Source organism: Pantherophis guttatus, chromosome 11, assembly GCF_059756535.1.
Source record: "Pantherophis guttatus breed Tessera chromosome 11, ASM5975653v1, whole genome shotgun sequence".
NCBI lineage: Eukaryota > Metazoa > Chordata > Lepidosauria > Squamata > Colubridae > Pantherophis > Pantherophis guttatus.
The window spans coordinates 15,135,682-15,153,901 of record NC_142073.1 but is presented as its reverse complement, the minus strand read 5'-3'; the positions used below and the strand labels follow the sequence as shown (position 1 = coordinate 15,153,901).

Genomic DNA, 18,220 nt, shown 5'->3' with positions numbered 1-18,220 from the left:
CAGAGGATAATTAGAACTGCAGAAAAAACAATTACTACCAACCTGCCTTCCATTGAGGACCTGTATAATGCATGAGTCAAAAAGAGGGCTGTGAAAGTATCTACAGACCCCTCACATCTTGGACATAAATTGTTTCAACTCCTACCCTCAAAACGACACTATAGAGCACTGCACACCAGAACAACTAGACACAAAGACAGTTTTTTCCCGAATGCCATCATTCTGCTAAACAAATAATTTCCTCAACACTGTCAAACTATTCACTGAGGCTGCATTACTATTACTATTAGTCTTCTTATCGGTCCTATCACCCATCTCCTCCCACTTATGACTATATGACAGTAACTTTGTTGCTTGTATTCTTACGATTTATATTGATTGTTTCCTAGTATGATTTGATTGCTTATTTGTACCCTATGACTATCATTAAGTGTTGTATCTTATGATTCTTGACGAATCTATCTTCTCTTTTTATGTACACTGAGAACATATGCACCAAAAAGAAATTCCTTGTGTGTCCAATCACACTTGGCCAATAAAGAATTAATTCTTTCTTTCTTTCTTTCTTTCTTTCTTTCTTTCTTTCTTTCTTTCTTTCTTTCTTTCTTTCTTTCTTTCTTTCTTTCTTCTATCTATCTATTATCTATCTATCTATCTATCATCTATCTATCTATCTATCTATCTATCTATCTATCTATCTATCTATCTATCTATCTAAATATTCTACTGAAAAAGCAAGCAAGCAGCAAAGCATAATTTAACAAGTCCATGGAAGAGTGCCTAAGTCTTTATAATGGTGAGATGACAGCAAAATTTGTTAGAAGTCCATGTCTATGGAGATTCTCGATCAATCCAGGTCATAGTTGTTCCAAAGGTGCTTTTCAAAAGGCAATCAGACTTTCTTAATTTTCCTGAAGAAGCTTCTTGGATGAGAAGCAAAATGTTCTCAAGGAAAAAAGCCAAGAAAATCCAATTGCCTTTTGAAAAGCACTTTTGGGACAATCCAATCCATGCTTGTAATGATGAAAATAATGTAATAATTCCAAGGGTTCAGTGGAATTGAACTTGAGGCTAAGACATAGAAATCTAGTTGAACAAAATCAAAACCTGAGCCTGAGTGGCACAGCAGACTAATGCTACTGTTAAAAGTAGTATTTAGCTTCCAGCTGCCTGCAATTACTGCGAGTTCAATTCTCACCAGGCTCAAGGTTGACTCAGCCTTCCATCCTTTCTAAGGTAGGTAAAATGAGGACCCGGTTTGTGGGGACAATAAACTGACTTTGTATAAAATATACAAAAGTATGAAGGCTATTGCTTAACAAATTGTAAGCCGCCCTGAGTCTCCGGAGAAGGGCGGCATATAAATTAAAAAAAAAAACAAACCAAAAAACCCCACAGAGTTTTGTGCATATGAGTACAGACAGAAACTCTAACAGAGGTTTCCCACAACCCATTCACTCTAGGATGGCTTCTTTAACTCAACCTACATAGACCCCTCCCAGTTTAAAATTCTGATCCTGGTAGAGGCCATGATTCATTATGAGCCTCGCCCTGCAATCTGGCATTTTCCTTCTCCTGGTTCTTTGCCCTTTAACCAACTTGCAGCAGTGGTGAAATTCAATTTTTTTTTTTACTACCGGTTCTGTTGGGTGTTGGTGGGTGTGGCTTGGTGAGCATGGCAGGGGAAGGATACTGCAAAATCTCCATTCCCACACCACTCCAGGGGAAGGATACTACAAAATCCCCATTCCCTCCCCACTCCTGGGGGAAGGATATTGCAAAATCTCCCTTCCCACCCCACTCTGGGGCCAGCCAGAGGTGGTATTTCCTGGTTCTCCGAACTACTCAAAATTTCTGCTACCGGTTCTCCAGAACCTGTCAGAACCTGCAGGATTTCACCCCTGACTTGCAGTGACATTCCTTTGGGATCACAAATAAGGGGATTCTTTTAGGGATTGAGAAGTGCAGGTTCTAAAACAGGAAAGAGATTGACTTCTTTCTAGATTACATCCTGTGAGACAGAATTACATGCTTCAGGCATAATTCAATTCACAGAGTCGTCTTCTGACAACTCTTCTTCTTGGAGATGGTCCAGGGAGATCATGGCAAGAAAATGCCACTGAACTGGATGAGATCAATTTCCAGAGCAGCTTGTATAGCACTGTTGCACAATCTATTTTCTGTCAAAGGACTTAAAAGCCTGAAGTATAATCCCCTGGAAGCCATACAGTTGGCAGGCTTGAAGTGTTCTCACCTATTCTTTCTTCTTTCCCTTTGGAAGTCTGCATCTTTCCTTCCCCAAGCTGCAGAGAAAGGATCTTATGGGATATCTGAGCTTTTCTTTTTAATTAGGCCTTTAAATTTAGGCTGACGGTGGAGGCATCTGCCAAGGGAGATCTGGATGGCAAAAGCAGCAACTTGCTTTAAGCTTGGTCCCATTGGTGTGTGACTGTGATGTCATGCATATAGGTCACTTTCATCATTTGGATCAAAGCCTCTGACCACACTGATGTGACATCAAAATGAGGGCTACAAGTTGATCCCTTCCTTGCACAGCCTTAATCCTGTTGTGTAACTGTATAAATGATAAGGTAAAGGTAAAGGTTCCCCTCGCTCATATGTGCTAGTCATTCCTGACTCTAGGGGGCGGTGCTCATCTCCATTTCAAACCGAAAAGCCAGTGCTGTCCAAAGATGTCTCCATGGTCATGTGGCTAGCATGACTAAATGGCAAAGGCGCATGGAATGCTGTTACCTTTCCACCAAAAGTGGTCCCTATTTTTCTACTAGCATTTTTTATGTGCTTTCCAACTGCTAGGTTGGCAGAAGCTGGGACAAGTAACGGGAGCTCACTCTGTTATCCGGCACTAGGGATTTGAACCACTGAACTGCCAACTTTTTGATCGACAAGCTCAGTGTCTTAGCCACTGAGCCACCACATCCCCTTTAATGATAGGTCGACCTTTTTTTCTTCTGGATTCTTCTTTACTGCTTCTCACCCAATACGAGGAAAATAAATTGTGGGAAAGCACTGTCATATTTTCACAAGATGCTGCCGCAGAATACTCACCATCTCTGGTGTTATAATAAACATATTGATTTGGCTTTGAATCTTCCTGCAGTAAAATTGGCTTCTGGGGTAAAGTTGACTTTCACTCAACTAAGAGCCTTGGTAGTACAGTGGTCTAAGGCACCCTGTTATTAAGCTGGTTATTAAGACCAGCTGCCTGCAATTACTGCAGGGTTCGAATCTCGCCAAGGCTCAAGGTTGACTCAGCCTTCCATCCTTTCTAAGGTAGGTAAATTGAGGACCCAGTTGTGGGGGCAATAAGCTGACTTTGTATAAAATATACAAAAGGATGAAGGCTATTGCTGAGCACATTGTGAGCCGCCCTGAGTCTCCGGAGAAGGGCGGCATATAAATCAAATTTAAAAAAAATGTTCTCTATTACATGTTAGAGCACAAAAATAGACAATCCATTTTGCAAAGCACTTCTTGTTATCTGGATAAAGTATGAAACAACTTTTGTTGAAAGTCTTCAAGTTCAACTTTCTATATGATGTTTGTTACTTCTGAGTCGCTCATTTACAGTTAGAGGAAACGTTTCAAATTCCTGGATGACAAGAGCAAGGACCAATCCCAGGAAATCAATTTCACTTCTTTAATATGTACTCTTAAGATTGGGTTGTACATTTCTAGACGTGAAAAGATGGCTTGGCCTGGTTTGATTCTGATTTACTCTACGGCTTAATTTAATATTGCTCCTGACTCACAAAGGACTTCCTATCACCAAGTGTGAAGCAGCAAAAGAGAGAGAGAAGAAAACAAATCAATAATGGCATTAATCATTTCCACGATTCCATTTTGATGAAACTGAGTAGCTGATTTTTCTATAAAATAGCTACTTAGCCGGTTGAAGTGAAGTTAAAAGTCCTGTTACCAACGTGATTTTTGTTTTGTTTCATACTAAGTAATGTTCAAATAAAAGGAAGGGAAGGAAAAAGGGAAAATTGTATTCCATATAGTAGCATATTGTACAAGGGTTAAACCGACTTTATATTTTATTGGCAAATTGCTAGACTAAAAGCTACACATCAGAATGTGTAGAATTCTCAAATTCTAAGTCTAGAACCAAGTGCATATTATATTACTGAATCTTTTCATGCTTCTGGGATTCTATCTCTCATGTCTTTATACGTGTCTATTTAGTACAAACAACAGCAAAATATTCCAGATTCTGTTTACCATTTTCTAATGTGAAAGCTTTAGGAAATCTGGATTGAAAGATTTGCCTTACCTATCCATCCTAAGTCATCAACTCCATTGGGCAAACCTATATCCCTTATTCTTCTTCATGATGGATTTATTCATGCTTCTTCGTATGGCAGTTAAAACCATTATCTCTGAAAGCTTTATTTTTTTTTTAGAATGGAAAGTAATTGTACAAAATATTATAAGGTCTCCTGCTTGAGCTGGTTGGACTAGATCTCCAAGGACCCTTTCAACATTTCTGTTCTGTTCCATTCCATTCCTTTCTTTTCATGAGAACAGTTACAGGTATAGAATGGACCATTCCAGATTTTCTCCCCTTCTCCAGAAGTCATAAGAGCTAAGGACCTCAGGAGCAAGTGAGTTGTTTTAGAGTGGGCTAATGCTTGTGATGCTGGTGGGGACGCGGTGGCTCAGTGGCTAAGATGCTGAGCTTGTCAATCAAAAGGTTGGCAGTTCAGCAGTTTGAATCCCTAGCGCCGCATAATGGGGTGCGCTCCCATTACTTGTCCCAGCTTCTGCCAACCTAGCAGCTGAAAGCACGTAAAAAATGCAAGTGGAAAAATAGGGAGCATATTTGGTGGGAAGGTAACAGCATTCTGTGCGCCTTTGGCACTTAGTCATGCTGGCCAGATGACCATGGAGACATCTTCAGACAGCGCTGGCTCTTCGGCTTTGAAACAGAGATGAGTACCGCCCTCTAGAGTCGGGAATGACTAGCACATATGTGTGAGGGGAACCTTTACCTTTACTTAATGCCTGTGAACAAGCAGAGAACAATTCAAAAAGTAGGCTATCTGTAGTTTTCCTGAACCTTTTATTTTTTGAAAATATTATCTTAAGGGAATCGATGAGAAACAAGATGACAGAAGAGGTAACTGTCCTAGTAGAAATTATAGCCACTGTGTCTTTTATAATAACTCTTTTTCTGACAGAAGATGCTGTTAAAAATTTTTTTTGTAGTGAATATTGGTCCCTTTTGCCCAATCTATTTCAAATGTATTATTGTTGCCCAATTAATTAAAACCACACAAACAATTTTATCTTTGAAAGAGGGGACTGGTTGCATCTAGAAGAGTTTTGTTTGTTTTTTTCTGTTCAATGATTTTGCGGACTGAAATCTCAGTGCCCCTAATTCTTTAGAATAATTTCAAGGCATTTTCTGGCTTGGAAAGTCCATGCAGTTTAGGAGCAGAACCAATTGATTTATGACAAACATGAAATTGACTCCCAGGCTCCAAATCGGGATCTTCCGAATTTTCTTTGATAAATATTCAGCGATGATTTCTGGAGATTACCATTGATCTGTTTCAATCATTATGTTTCTTATGTATGCGGCAAGCAGAATTTGTTCTGTTTCTCTTAAACATAGCTTTCATGGACAGACAGAGACACACATACAGAGGGAGGGTGGAGGAAGAGAAAGATTCCATATTTTCTTTGTCTAACATTAGTTTTCTTTTTCCAAATCATTTCTGCTAAGCCAAGTTTTCCTTCCCCACAGAATGCTACACAGTTTGGTCTTTGTTTCATTGTAATTCTAATAAGAATAGGTTTTCTATGTTGATAAAATGCTGCATTGATGCAAATTGGTTGGGATTATCTAAAAAAAAATAAAAGCTTAAGATCAATTGTATTTCTAAATTCCTTCTGTCGTATTCAGAAGAAGCATATTCTTACTATCTATCTAGTGGGATTATTAATACTAACCAGATGTGATTCAAATTTGAAGGAGCGATAGCCAAGGAATCCCCAAGACTTGGAGCTTAAAATTATTGTCCTGAAAGTAGAAAAAAGCATGCAGCTTCAAAGCTATTGCCAAGAACAACCCTGTATATGTCTATCCATGTAATTGTCAGACATTGACGTCAGCTCTAAATTGAGCTGGCTACAATTCATTTGTTTTTTTTTAAAAAAAAATCCGAGCAATTGAATGTGATAAAAATAAAAATAGACGTTTATATCTATTTAAGGGCTTGAACATTTGGGATGAAGCATCATGCCCAGGAGTGGGCTGCTACGGGTTTGCCCGGATTCGGGAGAACCCATAGCTAACATTATGGCCGGTTCAGAGAACCTCCGAATTCCACCCCTGGCTGGCCCCTCCTATCTCACCTCTCCCAGGAGTCTCCACGCAGCCTGTATTGGATGTGAGGTAAGTGCAGGGCCTGCGCGGAGGCTTGGGGAGGGGGAAAAACGGCCTCCCGGAAGTTCTGGAAGTCTGAAAACAGGACCATTTCCGGCCTCCAGAGGGCCTCCAGAGCCTGGGGAGGCAGTTTTCACCCTCCCAGAGGTTCGAGGAAAGCCTCCGGAGCCTGAGGAAGTTGAACCCCCCCCCCGCACACTGTGGTGCAGGAGGCTGATTAAGCCACACCCAACATGGCCATGTCCACCCAGCAACCGGGCAGAGAATCCGTTGCTGACATTTTTGAAGCCCACCCTGATCATGCCACATATTTTTGATGAGATATTAGATGTTCACAAACACACATCTTTTCTCCTCTCTTTTTTCCTGACAGATCCTCTTAACATGATGGAAGAAAAATAAATAAAAAAATAATAATTTCATTTGTTTGTTTTTAATAAGAATCTACCAGACTGGTAATATAATGATTATGGAGTTAGGCTAAGACCTGCAAAACCCAAGTTCTGGTCTCACTCCACCTTGGGTATAAATAATTGGGAGTAAATAATTTAGGACCCATCACTCTCTCTTCAGTCTACGTCATGAGATTGGCAGAGTGATAACCTGGGAGAAAAAGGTTCTATGAACCACTCTAGAGTAAATTTAAGAGCTGAAGATCCACACATTTCCACATCAGTGGGTTTGAAAGAACTTGAAGTTTAATAAGCAAAGTAAAATGTGGAAGAAGACAAAGGAGGCAACCAGCCTGAGCCTGAGGGTGGGGTCAAATGCATCATCAGTCTGGCATCCCTGAAAGAGACAAAAGTCCAGTCCCCCTTTAGGTCCATTGATTCTGATCTGGCACCAATTTGCCTTGACCATCTGATTAGTACATCAGATTCTTGTGTATGGGTTGCATGGAATAAACCCACAGTGCTTTCTGAGCTATATAATAGCTCCTGGTTTCTTGCGCCTGACAAAATCTTATCTATACTTACTTCCAATAGCTAATCTTGACTTTAATTTCAGGTCCTCCATCTTAAGTAGAAAGTGTCTCTTTAAATAAAAGTGTCATTGAAGCCTCCTTGCTAGAGAAAATTCATTCAGTAATGAAGTTGTCATCTTTTCAATAGCACTTGAACATTTATTTTAAATTACGAAAGCCTTTAAAAGAAATACATGATGTCTATTTTACTTTAATGAAACAGGATCCCGCCCCTCCATGCTTTGTGTTTCTTTGTTACCAACCCCTGCTGTGGCTAATGTGCTTTTGCTTTATGTATCTGAACGATTGTTGTTTTGAACCGTTGGCTTTAATTATTAGTACCACTGTTGTTTTATTTTACATGTTTGCAATAAGTAAACATTAAAAACCCCAAAACCAGCAATAACAAGAAAACAGAAAACTGCCTGGTCACATTTGTAATTTATAGTTTTAGTAACTTAAACAGACAGACAGACAGACAGACAGACAACAGATAGATAGATACGGTGTTTTCCTGAAAATAAGACCCTGTCTTATATTTTTTGGACCCTGAAATAAGCACTTGGCCTTATTTTCAGGGGGGGTCTTATTATTTTGGGGCGCATGGAGCAAGACGGGGCTCCTCTTTCCATCTTACCTGATTTCCAGCTCTGTCTCCCTAATCCTAACCAGAGGAAATGGCGGGGACTGGCTGTGCATGCATTTAAATATTTTTGGGGAGGACTTATTTTTGGGGGTGGGTTTATTTTAGCGCATAAACTCAAAAGTCCAATTGGACTTATTATCAGGAAATGTCTTATTTTCAGGAAAACATGGTAGGTTGATAGGTAGGTAGGTAGGTACGTAGGTACGTAGATAGATCGATAGATAGATAGATAGATAGATAGATAGATAGATAATAGATAGATAGATAGATAGATAATAGATAGATAGATGATAGATAGATGATAGGTAGACAGACAGACAGACAGATGATAGAGATAGATAGATAGACAGACAGACAGACAGACAACAGATGATAGATAGATAGATAGATAGATAGATAGATAGATAGATAGATAGATAGATGATGGATGGATGGATGGATAGATTTTATTTGCCCAATATGGACTTGGGGGTTGCGTTTATTGTGGGGGAGGGAGTTAAATTTAGGATAGAATCACAGCTCAGTCTAACAAAATTGTTCCATGCAGAAAGATTCAGGAAGGTGATGGCATCTGTTCAAACTGCTATTTCCCTAATGTCTAAAAGGTCTACACAGTTCATTTTTCTTCTGTTCTGCAAAGGTCACAATTTTTCCAACCGAAAATAAACTTTCATGTTTTGCCTGTTCTTTAAGATCCTTCTATGACCTCATTTGCCAGAAGCATTTCTAAATGTTCTTCTCTCTCTGGTTTGAATTCTCAGTTTCTAGAAGACTACGATTTCCTGTGCCAAAAAAATAAGCTCTTTTGTGAAAAGGAGAGAATATGGTATGTTTGTGGGATGTAGTATAAGATATATAATAGTGTTTTTAATTAGTTTTAATTGCTATTATACAACCATAAAACGAAAACAAAGCAAAACATGTGAATCAAATCAAAACAAATTACAAAAAAAGTCAGAGCAAACTATACACCTCATAAATCCTAATCCAAATATAAGAATACAAGGATAACTGCATATATATAAAATATGCTATGACTCAATTTTAAATAAATTAAATCTCGATCATATTGTTTAATCTTTCTTTAATAATTAAAAAAAAAGCCCGTTCAAAGTTTGGAAGCTGATATATTTCACCTAGTTAACCTTTCATACCTGGTATACATGCACATTTTTAAAAACCACTTTTTGGCAAAAATTCCAGGATGGTAAATCCAAAATTCTTGATAAATGGACATGTCTCTTCCAAGAACCTGATTCATCATAGTAAGAGGATACTAAGGGACACAATCAAAATGTATGTACTAATATATATATATATAGACTTCTATCTACCTGCCATCCATCCATCCATCCATCCATTCGTTCTGTATATTGATTCACTGGACAATACTCTTCAAAAGATCATTTACATTCTCAATTCTTCATTTCTTTCACACTATTCATATTTCTTTTAGTGAAGATTCTTTAATCGCAGTAATAGAGATTCCACACAACACTAGCATGCTTGCAATTTGAAAAGCAGGAAAAAATAAAATAGGAACACAGATCATATGTGTCCAGAAGGAGACCATACATAGCATGTATGTGTCTGTCTGTGCATTTGGGTCTCTAAATTACAATTTTTCAAGAATGCTCTTCCTCATCCCCAGATATTAAAAATGAAATCATGCCAGATGTCAATAATCTCAAGTGCACTCGCAATTCATTATTAATAAGCTATAGCCCATACTGGACAATGATGCTGTGCTTTCTCGGGCATTGCAGATCCATACTAACATACAGTTCACTGCTCAAGCTGAATTCTTATAAGCAACAGGAAACAACAGGTCAGTAATACCAACGTGGGAGCCAGTTCCTCAACAAACTAGATATCTTTTTTTTTGCAACAAATTAGATATTTACTCATATCTATACTAAGATCACTACTTCAGGACCCATAAAACCTATACACAAGACTAGAAACACCTTCACAAGCTCTTCCTTCAATGTGATATATGCCACCATTTTCCACTAATGGTCCTCCTAGATTCTACAGAGCAGGGGTCTCCAACCTTGGCCACTTTAAGCCTGGCGGACTTCAACTCCCAGAATTCCCCAGCCAGCTGGCTGGGGAATTCTGGGAATTGAAGTCCGCCAGGCTTCAAGTGACCAAGGTTGGAGACCCCTGCTACAGAGGATAAACAGGAGGGAACTTTGCATAAAATAATTAACAGACACAAGATAGACATCCGAACTCAAAAGAACACCACCATAACATCAGAGTACTTCAACCACTCTGGACTCAAAGTGATTTTAGAAAATTGGGAGTTTAACAATACCATCAAGTGAGAAACATCTAAAATGCTTCAGGCTATCTCAGAAGGGCTTAACAAACACAATTGATTTTAATACATTGCAATTGCTAATTACTAAAGTATTTGTAATCTGTCTCACATGTAACCTTCATCTGCATAAGTAGCCTATCTCTCTTCCTCCCCTAACTTTCCCCTTCTTAAATCTTACCACTCTGTGAATCCAATTAAGATGTGGCTTATGCTTTCTATAAAGCGTGTTAATGGATATGAGCTGGCCTTGCAGTAGGCTTGTTAATTGTATCTCAAACATCACAAACTACTCTCTTTTCCAGAACAGATCTGGCTTGTGCCAGGAATTCACTATTTAGTGTTTTTTGTTTTAAAAAGAACAGGATTTTCTGGATATCCATGTTATACCATATTTTTCAGAGTATAAGACGCACCGGACTATAAGACGCACCTATCTTTTTTGGTGAGGAAAACAAGAAAAAGAAATCCACCTCTGCCTCCCAGCAATTTTGCCTCGTTGCAGCAAACAGCAAATAGCCTGCTTTACTTTCACTTTCGTTTTCAGCATAGCTTGATTAGCACAAGGAAAAAAAAAAATCTGTTCCCAGCAATTTACCTCCTGGCAGCAAGCAGCAGAGGCCCGCGCAGCAATAGGCAATGGCAATCCCTGCAGCCTGAAACAGCTAAGAGTCAGGAGGCCGATCCAAGGGACAATCAACTTGTGCTAATTAGGCTGGGTTGAAGCTGAAATGGGCTGTTTCTTCTTGCTGCTTGCTGCAAGGAGGTAAATTACTGGGAGGCAGAGGCCCAAGGGTGTGGGGCAGTGGGTTGGCGGGGCTACATTTCGTGTATAAGACGCGCCCAAATTTTCACTCCCTTTTAGGGGGGAAAAGGGTGTGTCTTATACTCCGAAAAATATGGTAATTCTGCCAGAACACACTGAACATTCCTGACTACAGCCTTATGAGGTTACAAACAAATCTGACTGTATTAAAAAGAATGAGTCTTTTATGATGCAAAGTGTATTTAAATTTGTATTTAAATGTTGCAAACCAGGAAACGAGTTTAAAGGATCTCCTTCTGCCAGGAAACCAAACCAAACCCAAAAATCTACCTTACATTATTTCATGGCTCAGAACTGTGTAACATACATCAAGACTATTTAGCTGGAATTAGGTCTGTTCAGTGCCAGAAGTTGCCAGACATACTAATATTTGCTGAGTTTTATTGTGCACACTGAATATATCGTATTGTTGTATCCATTGATGTATCCATCAGACTTCTTTCAGTAATTTATTTATTTGTTCATAAACAAATTGTTTATTTGTTTTATAGTTGCCCATCTCAGTCAATGATTCTGAGCCACTTTGGAATTCATCATGTATCTCCTACACCACCAGTCTGAATTATTTGAATTATTTTTGGCTTGGAATCGTTATAGTAGGCCCATTGCCCTTCATTCCCTTTAAATTGTATCCGAACATACATCTTTAAAACTCAATAAATAACATGTTTCCCCAAAAATAAACCCTCCCCGAAAATAAGCCCTCCCCGAAAATATTTAAACCCATGCGCAGCCTGTTCCTGCCATATCCTCTGGTTAGGGTTAGGGAGACAGAGCTGGAAATCAGGTAAGATGGCAAGAGGATCCCCATCTTGCTCCACACGCCCCAAAATAATAAGACCTCCCCGAAAATAAGGCCAAGCACTTATTTCGGGGTTCAAAAAAATATAAGACAGGGTCTTATTTTGGGGGAAACACAGTATATTTTAAACAATTCAGTGTAGGTTTTTTTGATACTTTCTGAGGTTAGTTGTTCAGTTGCTTCATCATTCAACTAGATAATGTAATCAGAGCAAGTTGAGGGAGGGATTTGACGTGTGCTTCACTAATATTGAAGCCAGTATTTTGGAACCAAGGTAAAAATTTTATTTCTAGACCTGGCATACATAAACCTAGTAAAAATCACTATAGAAATGTCTGCACACCGTTGCCAACACTCATTTCTGATTTGAAAATTTTATCCATTTACTTGGCAAAACCTTCAAAGGGAAGGCAGGGTAGCCAATGCTTTTTAGGAAACTAAACAAAATAACTAAGTAAAGGGATTTCTGGCAATGCTTTTTTCAGGAGGCTGTTAAATTTTGTACAATATCTCATGGTTTGAAAGGAAAATGAGGGTGGTCCAAGCATCTAGGTATTATTTCAAAGGGAGAGAGAGAAAGAGAGAGATATCTACATGCCATAAAAATGTCATCTCACACATGGTGCTGCAGTGTATTCATTAAAAAACATTACTTGGAGCATTTCCCATGCTATTCCATTCCCGGCTGGCCTAATTTTACTCTGGTGGCATATCTGATTAAAAACAACCACAATAAACAAGAATACATGCAGATTACTCAGCGTAAACAATTATTTCCCTTTCTCTCTTTCTCTCTCTTTCTCTCTCTCCTCCCACCCCTCTTTTGAGAAGACTAACTGATAAATTACAATTGCTGGTGGCTTTAGCTCATTGAACCTTTCCAAGAAAATAGGAAACAGACAACAGAGGGGGTCGAAGACCAAATAGGCAAAATAAAAATGATAAAAACGGACAATCACTTACTTTCTTCCATTGCTACAATGGTTATATTATGCCATGTGCTAGTTTCTCTGTCCAGCGGTGTGGCCAATGTTATCTTTCCATCTTGAGTATTAATGTTGAATTGTCTCTCAAGGTCAGTGTTCCGATCGATGGAAAACCTAGAGAATAAAGATCCTTATTAAATTATTCACTTAAATACTTTTTGCCTGATCTGAATAGCGCTGCTCTCATAATCTGACAAATCCGTGTTTGGTTGAATAGCAGCTTTTGTAGCCTCCGTGGGGTCACTGAGCTCAATAATGGTATAATTCATAAGGCCCAATAAATAAATAAATAAATAAAGATGGACTGAGGCTCAGGGAGCAGAATTATAGTCCACGGAGTAATTAGCTGTATGCTCTCAGCGTGAAGGTTAGGAGCCTTCACTAAGATCAGTCGGTAGCAGTCTTTCCAAAACTACCGCGAATCAAGAGTTAATTAGACAATCCATCACTTTTATTGGACAACTCCTGTTGTATTTCATCGCCACTGCTGATAATTCTGTCAATACATTAAGAGGGAAGGTTGTTTTCTACATGTCTCTGTGTTTTAAAGATGCAGCAAGCCCTCCAACAAAAATGACTTTACAGTAATAAGGTAAATAGGTCATCCATATGTTGAAAACCAATTCTGAAGACAATAGCGGTTTTTTTTTTAAAAGCATCTTTTCACAAGTAAAATACTTTTAAAGGCCGAAAAATGACCATTTTATGAACTTGTCTCACAAAACAACTTTGATCTGATAGCAGAGCAAATGAGAAGGTGCAGGTGCATTATGCAGCCTAAACACAGAAAGCCCATTTGACAAAGGAAAAAATCTCAGTAGTAAATTGTTCAAACAGTGCATTAAACAAAATGGTGATTTAGAACTCCCTGAAAATTCTTCAAGAAAGCTTTTATGCCGGTCCATTTTCATGGAATTGTTTTATTAATGCATTACTTGTAAAAGAAACCAAACTGGGAAATTAAACCTTCAGATTTCTGACAGGCCATGCAGAGAGCGAAAGAGAAAGCAAGAAGTAAAAGGACTGGAGAGGGAAAAAAATGATATAGTACCAGCAACCACAGCTTTTATGGTTCTACTAAATCCTAATGTAGAATTTAAATACAGAAGCATATTAAGTATCATTCTAAAGTGTGACATCTCCAAACATCACACTAATTCATTTGCATCTATGCAGAATTCTTCCATACCATGCAGCTATTAATTAATTAATTAGCTATCTCATACCACAACTCAAGCTGTTGAGTACATGAGGAATCGTTAAAAAGTTTTTCTCTTCCAAATTTTGTTCTGACCTGATTTCTCAGATCTGATTTAGACCAGATCTGAGAAAATGTATTGCATTAAAACTTGGTTATATACCCAAAATACATTTTGTCATACATAATTTAAAGGAAAAGGAGGAAAAGGAGGAGCAGCAATCGTAAATATAGCATACTCCATAACTAAATATCATGCAGGATAAAGCTCACAATTCATCCTGTAACATTGTAAATTAGAATATAAAATATGGAGCTTCAAGGCCATAAGAGCCTTAAAATAATAATAATAATAATAATAATAATAATAATAATAATAATAATAATAATAATAATAATAATAATAATAATGTTATTATAATAATATTGCAGCTTCCTGCAATAACACCAGCGAAACTGCAAAAAGCTGCACTACTCGGAACATCATATATTTTAAGAAGGTACTTGGTTGATACCAGTGGTGAAATGTAAATTTTGTTACTACCGGTTCTGTGGGCGTGGCTTGGTGGAGGGGTAATGTGACAGGGTGGGCGTGGCCAACTTTTTTTTTTTTACTTTTAAAAGCATTTTTTCTACAACCTCTTCAGCCGAAGAAGTTGTAAAAAAAAAATGCTTTTAAAAGGCTCTGACAATCCCAGCTGAGTTGCCTGATCATCAGAGGCTTTTTTTTTTCTTTTAAAAGCATTTTTTCTACAACCTCTTCAGCTGAAGAGGTTGTAGAAAAAATGTTTTTAAAAGGTTCTGACAATCGCAGCTGAGCCACACGATCACCAGAGGATTTTTTTTGTAGAAAAAAATGCTTTTAAAAGTAAAAAAAAAAAAAGCCTCTGATGATTGCGCGGCTCAGCTGGGCATGGGGGGGCAGGGATTTCTGCTACCGGTTCTCTGAACCACTCACCGCCATCGCTACCGGATCGGGTGATCTGGTCTGAACCGGGAGCATTTCACCCTTGGTTGATACCTATGACTCTGGCAGCAACCCGTATCAACCATTACCACCAGTCAATGGTATTTGTGACACATTTTTAAATGTTGAGTTGACTGAGTTTCATGTTTAATGAATAAAAGAGATAATAATAATAATGGAGCATAAAGTGGAAAAAGTAATCGAAAATGAGTAGGTGAAGATCTTGTGGGACTTTCGAATACAGATGGATCATCATTTGGAACACAACACGCCAGTTATCACAGTTGTTGAAAACCAAAACATACAATTTAATTCTTTTAATATGTAAATTTTAATCTGTTTTTAAATTATTGGGGTGTTTTAATCTGTCCGGGCCAAAATGATTTAATTTGATTTTATCTGGTTTTTAAATTTTGTGTATTTATGTATTTTATTGCTTGGCTGTTCACCACCCTGAGTCCTTCGGGAGTAGGGCGGTATACAAATCAAATAAACTAACAAACTAACAAACTATAACGCGGTACCAGGAGACACCAGAGTCAAAGAAAAAGAACTGGAAAAAATCATGAAATATCACAACGTGGCCATCGAAACTACGCGATTATGGATGAAACAATGATACCCATTGTCATCGGGGCACTTGGTACCATGTCCAAGAATTTTACAAAACACACCCCAAAATTGCAGCTTCCTGCAATAACACTAGCGGAACTGCAAAAAACTGTGCTACTCGGAACATCGTACATCTTAAGAAGGTACTTGGTTGATACCTAGGATGCTGGCAGCAACCCGTATCACCATTAGCACCAGTCAATGGTATTTGTAACACATTTTTAAATGTTCAGTTGACTGAGTTTCATGTTTAATGAATAAAAGAGATAATCATAATATCAATAATAATAATAATAATAATAATAATAATAATAATAATAATAATAATATCTGAACGTACAAATTAATAAGCATACATTAATTAATTTAAATGGTTTCACACTATTTCAAGAAAAATAGTGTTTTAGTGCTTTTAAACCTTAGGTAATCTGACTGTAAAATGTAATTTGAGAGGGTATTATTATTATTTTTTTAAATGGAGACAGACACGAAAAGTGTTGCAACCACAATCTGCCTCTTCTACTACAGAAATATTCCATTGCTGGAGATTTTCAAGATAAGATTGGACAACCAATTGTCCAAGATAGAATAAGGACTCCTGTCCTGGGCAGGGAGTTGGACTAAAAGACCTCCAAAGTCCCTTCTATCCCTATGACTCTAAAGAAAACATATGGTCTGATATTTGGATTAAATTTGTGCATTTATGAACCACCAGAAGCTCCTTTAAATTGCTGGGTGGACCTTTATGCAAAATGCCAGGCATTAAGAAGAGGTAGACATGAAAGAAGGAAGGTCCTGCCTTCCTTCTTGTACAGATTGCTTACAAATAGCAGCAAGCTGTACAGAGATCAAACGTTGGCACAAGTCTTGGGTAACTCAGCCAACAGCTTCCATAATAATTCAAGAGAGAGATAACCAGGGCATGAACCAACTGCTTAGCCATCTTGGTAGTGAGAAACTGATGGATCCTTTGAATATTCATGAAATGGAAATTAGCACTTTTTTTTTTTTAATGGAATACTTTAAAAGAAACCTGTAGCTGAAGCCTTGAGCCAAAAGAATAAAGAAAAGTGGAGGAAAGGAGAGGATATAACCAAGATGGACTATAATGTCTGCCTTCTGTTTGCTTTCATGTTCTATGTAAGCAGGGGTGGGCTGCTGGGGGTTCGCAGGGGTTCGGGAGAACCTCTAGATAAGATTCTGTGCCATTCGGGGAACCCTCAAATCCCACTCCTGGTTGGCCCCGCCCATCCCTCCCCTCCCAGGAGTCCCCACGCAGCCCGTTTTGGATGCAAGTAAGTGCAGGGCACGCAAAGAGGCCTGGGGAGGCGGAAAAATGGGCCAACCGGAAGTTTGGGGAGGCTGGAAACGAGCCTGTTTCCAGCCTCCAGAGGGCCTCCAGACCATGGGGAGGCCGTTTTCACCCTCCCGGAGGCTCAAGAAAAGTCTCCAGAGCCCAGGGAGGCCAAAAATGCCCCTCCCCCCCCCACACACACCATAGTGCAGGAGGCTGACTAGGCCATGCCCACCATGGCCACGCCTACCCAGCAACCGGGCAGAGTCCCCTTGCTAAAATTTTTGAAGCCCACCCCTGTATTTAAGGCTGTGAAGGCCCATCCAATCAGAAATTCTGCTTAGACATTGAAAAGAGATGGCTATGCCAAATTATTCAGAGCAGTGACAAAAGAATACATCTGAAAACCATCAATATAGATGCAATAACAGAACTGGAAAATGAAATCAAGGAGAAAACAGTAAGGGTCGCAACGGTAAACCTGAGGAATCCCCAGGGATAATGGAAAAGATCACAAAATCAAACTAGTTCATGAAATCAGAAATGCCCAATGCAATAACAAAGCAGCCCCTATGCCTTATGACCTCTGAGCTATTCATATAGAAGGAATTTGGCATTGTCCTGAACATCCTGTATGGAGGGATGGAGGGATGAAATTTCCAAACGTTCATGGAACTGTGGTTTGATTGCTAAGTCTACCAGTTAAAGTGCAAGCTTTCTGAAGACAAAAGAAAACAGGATTCCCTGTTCAGTTCAACTTAAGCCCCATCAGATAGATTTTGGAATGATTCAAGAACGCATATTTAGAAAGATCACAGGAACAAATGAACATTAAATAGGCAATCCTTCCATTAAAATGAATGAACTCCAATTTACATCTGGAGCAAAAAGTCATATTTTCAATCAATTTTATTTAGTAACATAAAGAAACACTTCACTGGACAAATTTCAAGTTATAATCCCCGTAGCTCTGTAAACAGAAACAAAACTGGAGATTTGTGAAATTTTCCACATTGATTTTCAACAAGCTCTTCGTGAGATCAAAATGTATTTAAAAAGTAGATTTTTTTTTCTTTTTCTGGAAAAACAAAGCCAGTTTACAGGTTGCCAGGAAGAAAAAAAACAACCCTTTCTTCCTCTGATTTCAGACCAATATATATATCGCATACGATGGTTTTGGTAATTAT

General features: G+C 38.6%; 1 protein-coding gene across 14 annotated transcripts in view; it reads right to left on the bottom strand.

Moving 5' to 3' along the window:
• The window catches only part of CDH8 (cadherin 8), a 256,394-nt gene that overhangs the window by 53,111 nt on the left and 185,063 nt on the right, over positions 1-18,220 (bottom strand). For all 14 annotated transcript variants that reach the window (XM_087877214.1, XM_087877207.1, XM_087877209.1 and 11 more), the window contains one exon: positions 12,940-13,076. In XM_087877214.1, coding sequence (XP_087733340.1) covers positions 12,940-13,076 — 137 coding nt within the window. The remainder of the gene's footprint in view (positions 1-12,939; positions 13,077-18,220) is intronic.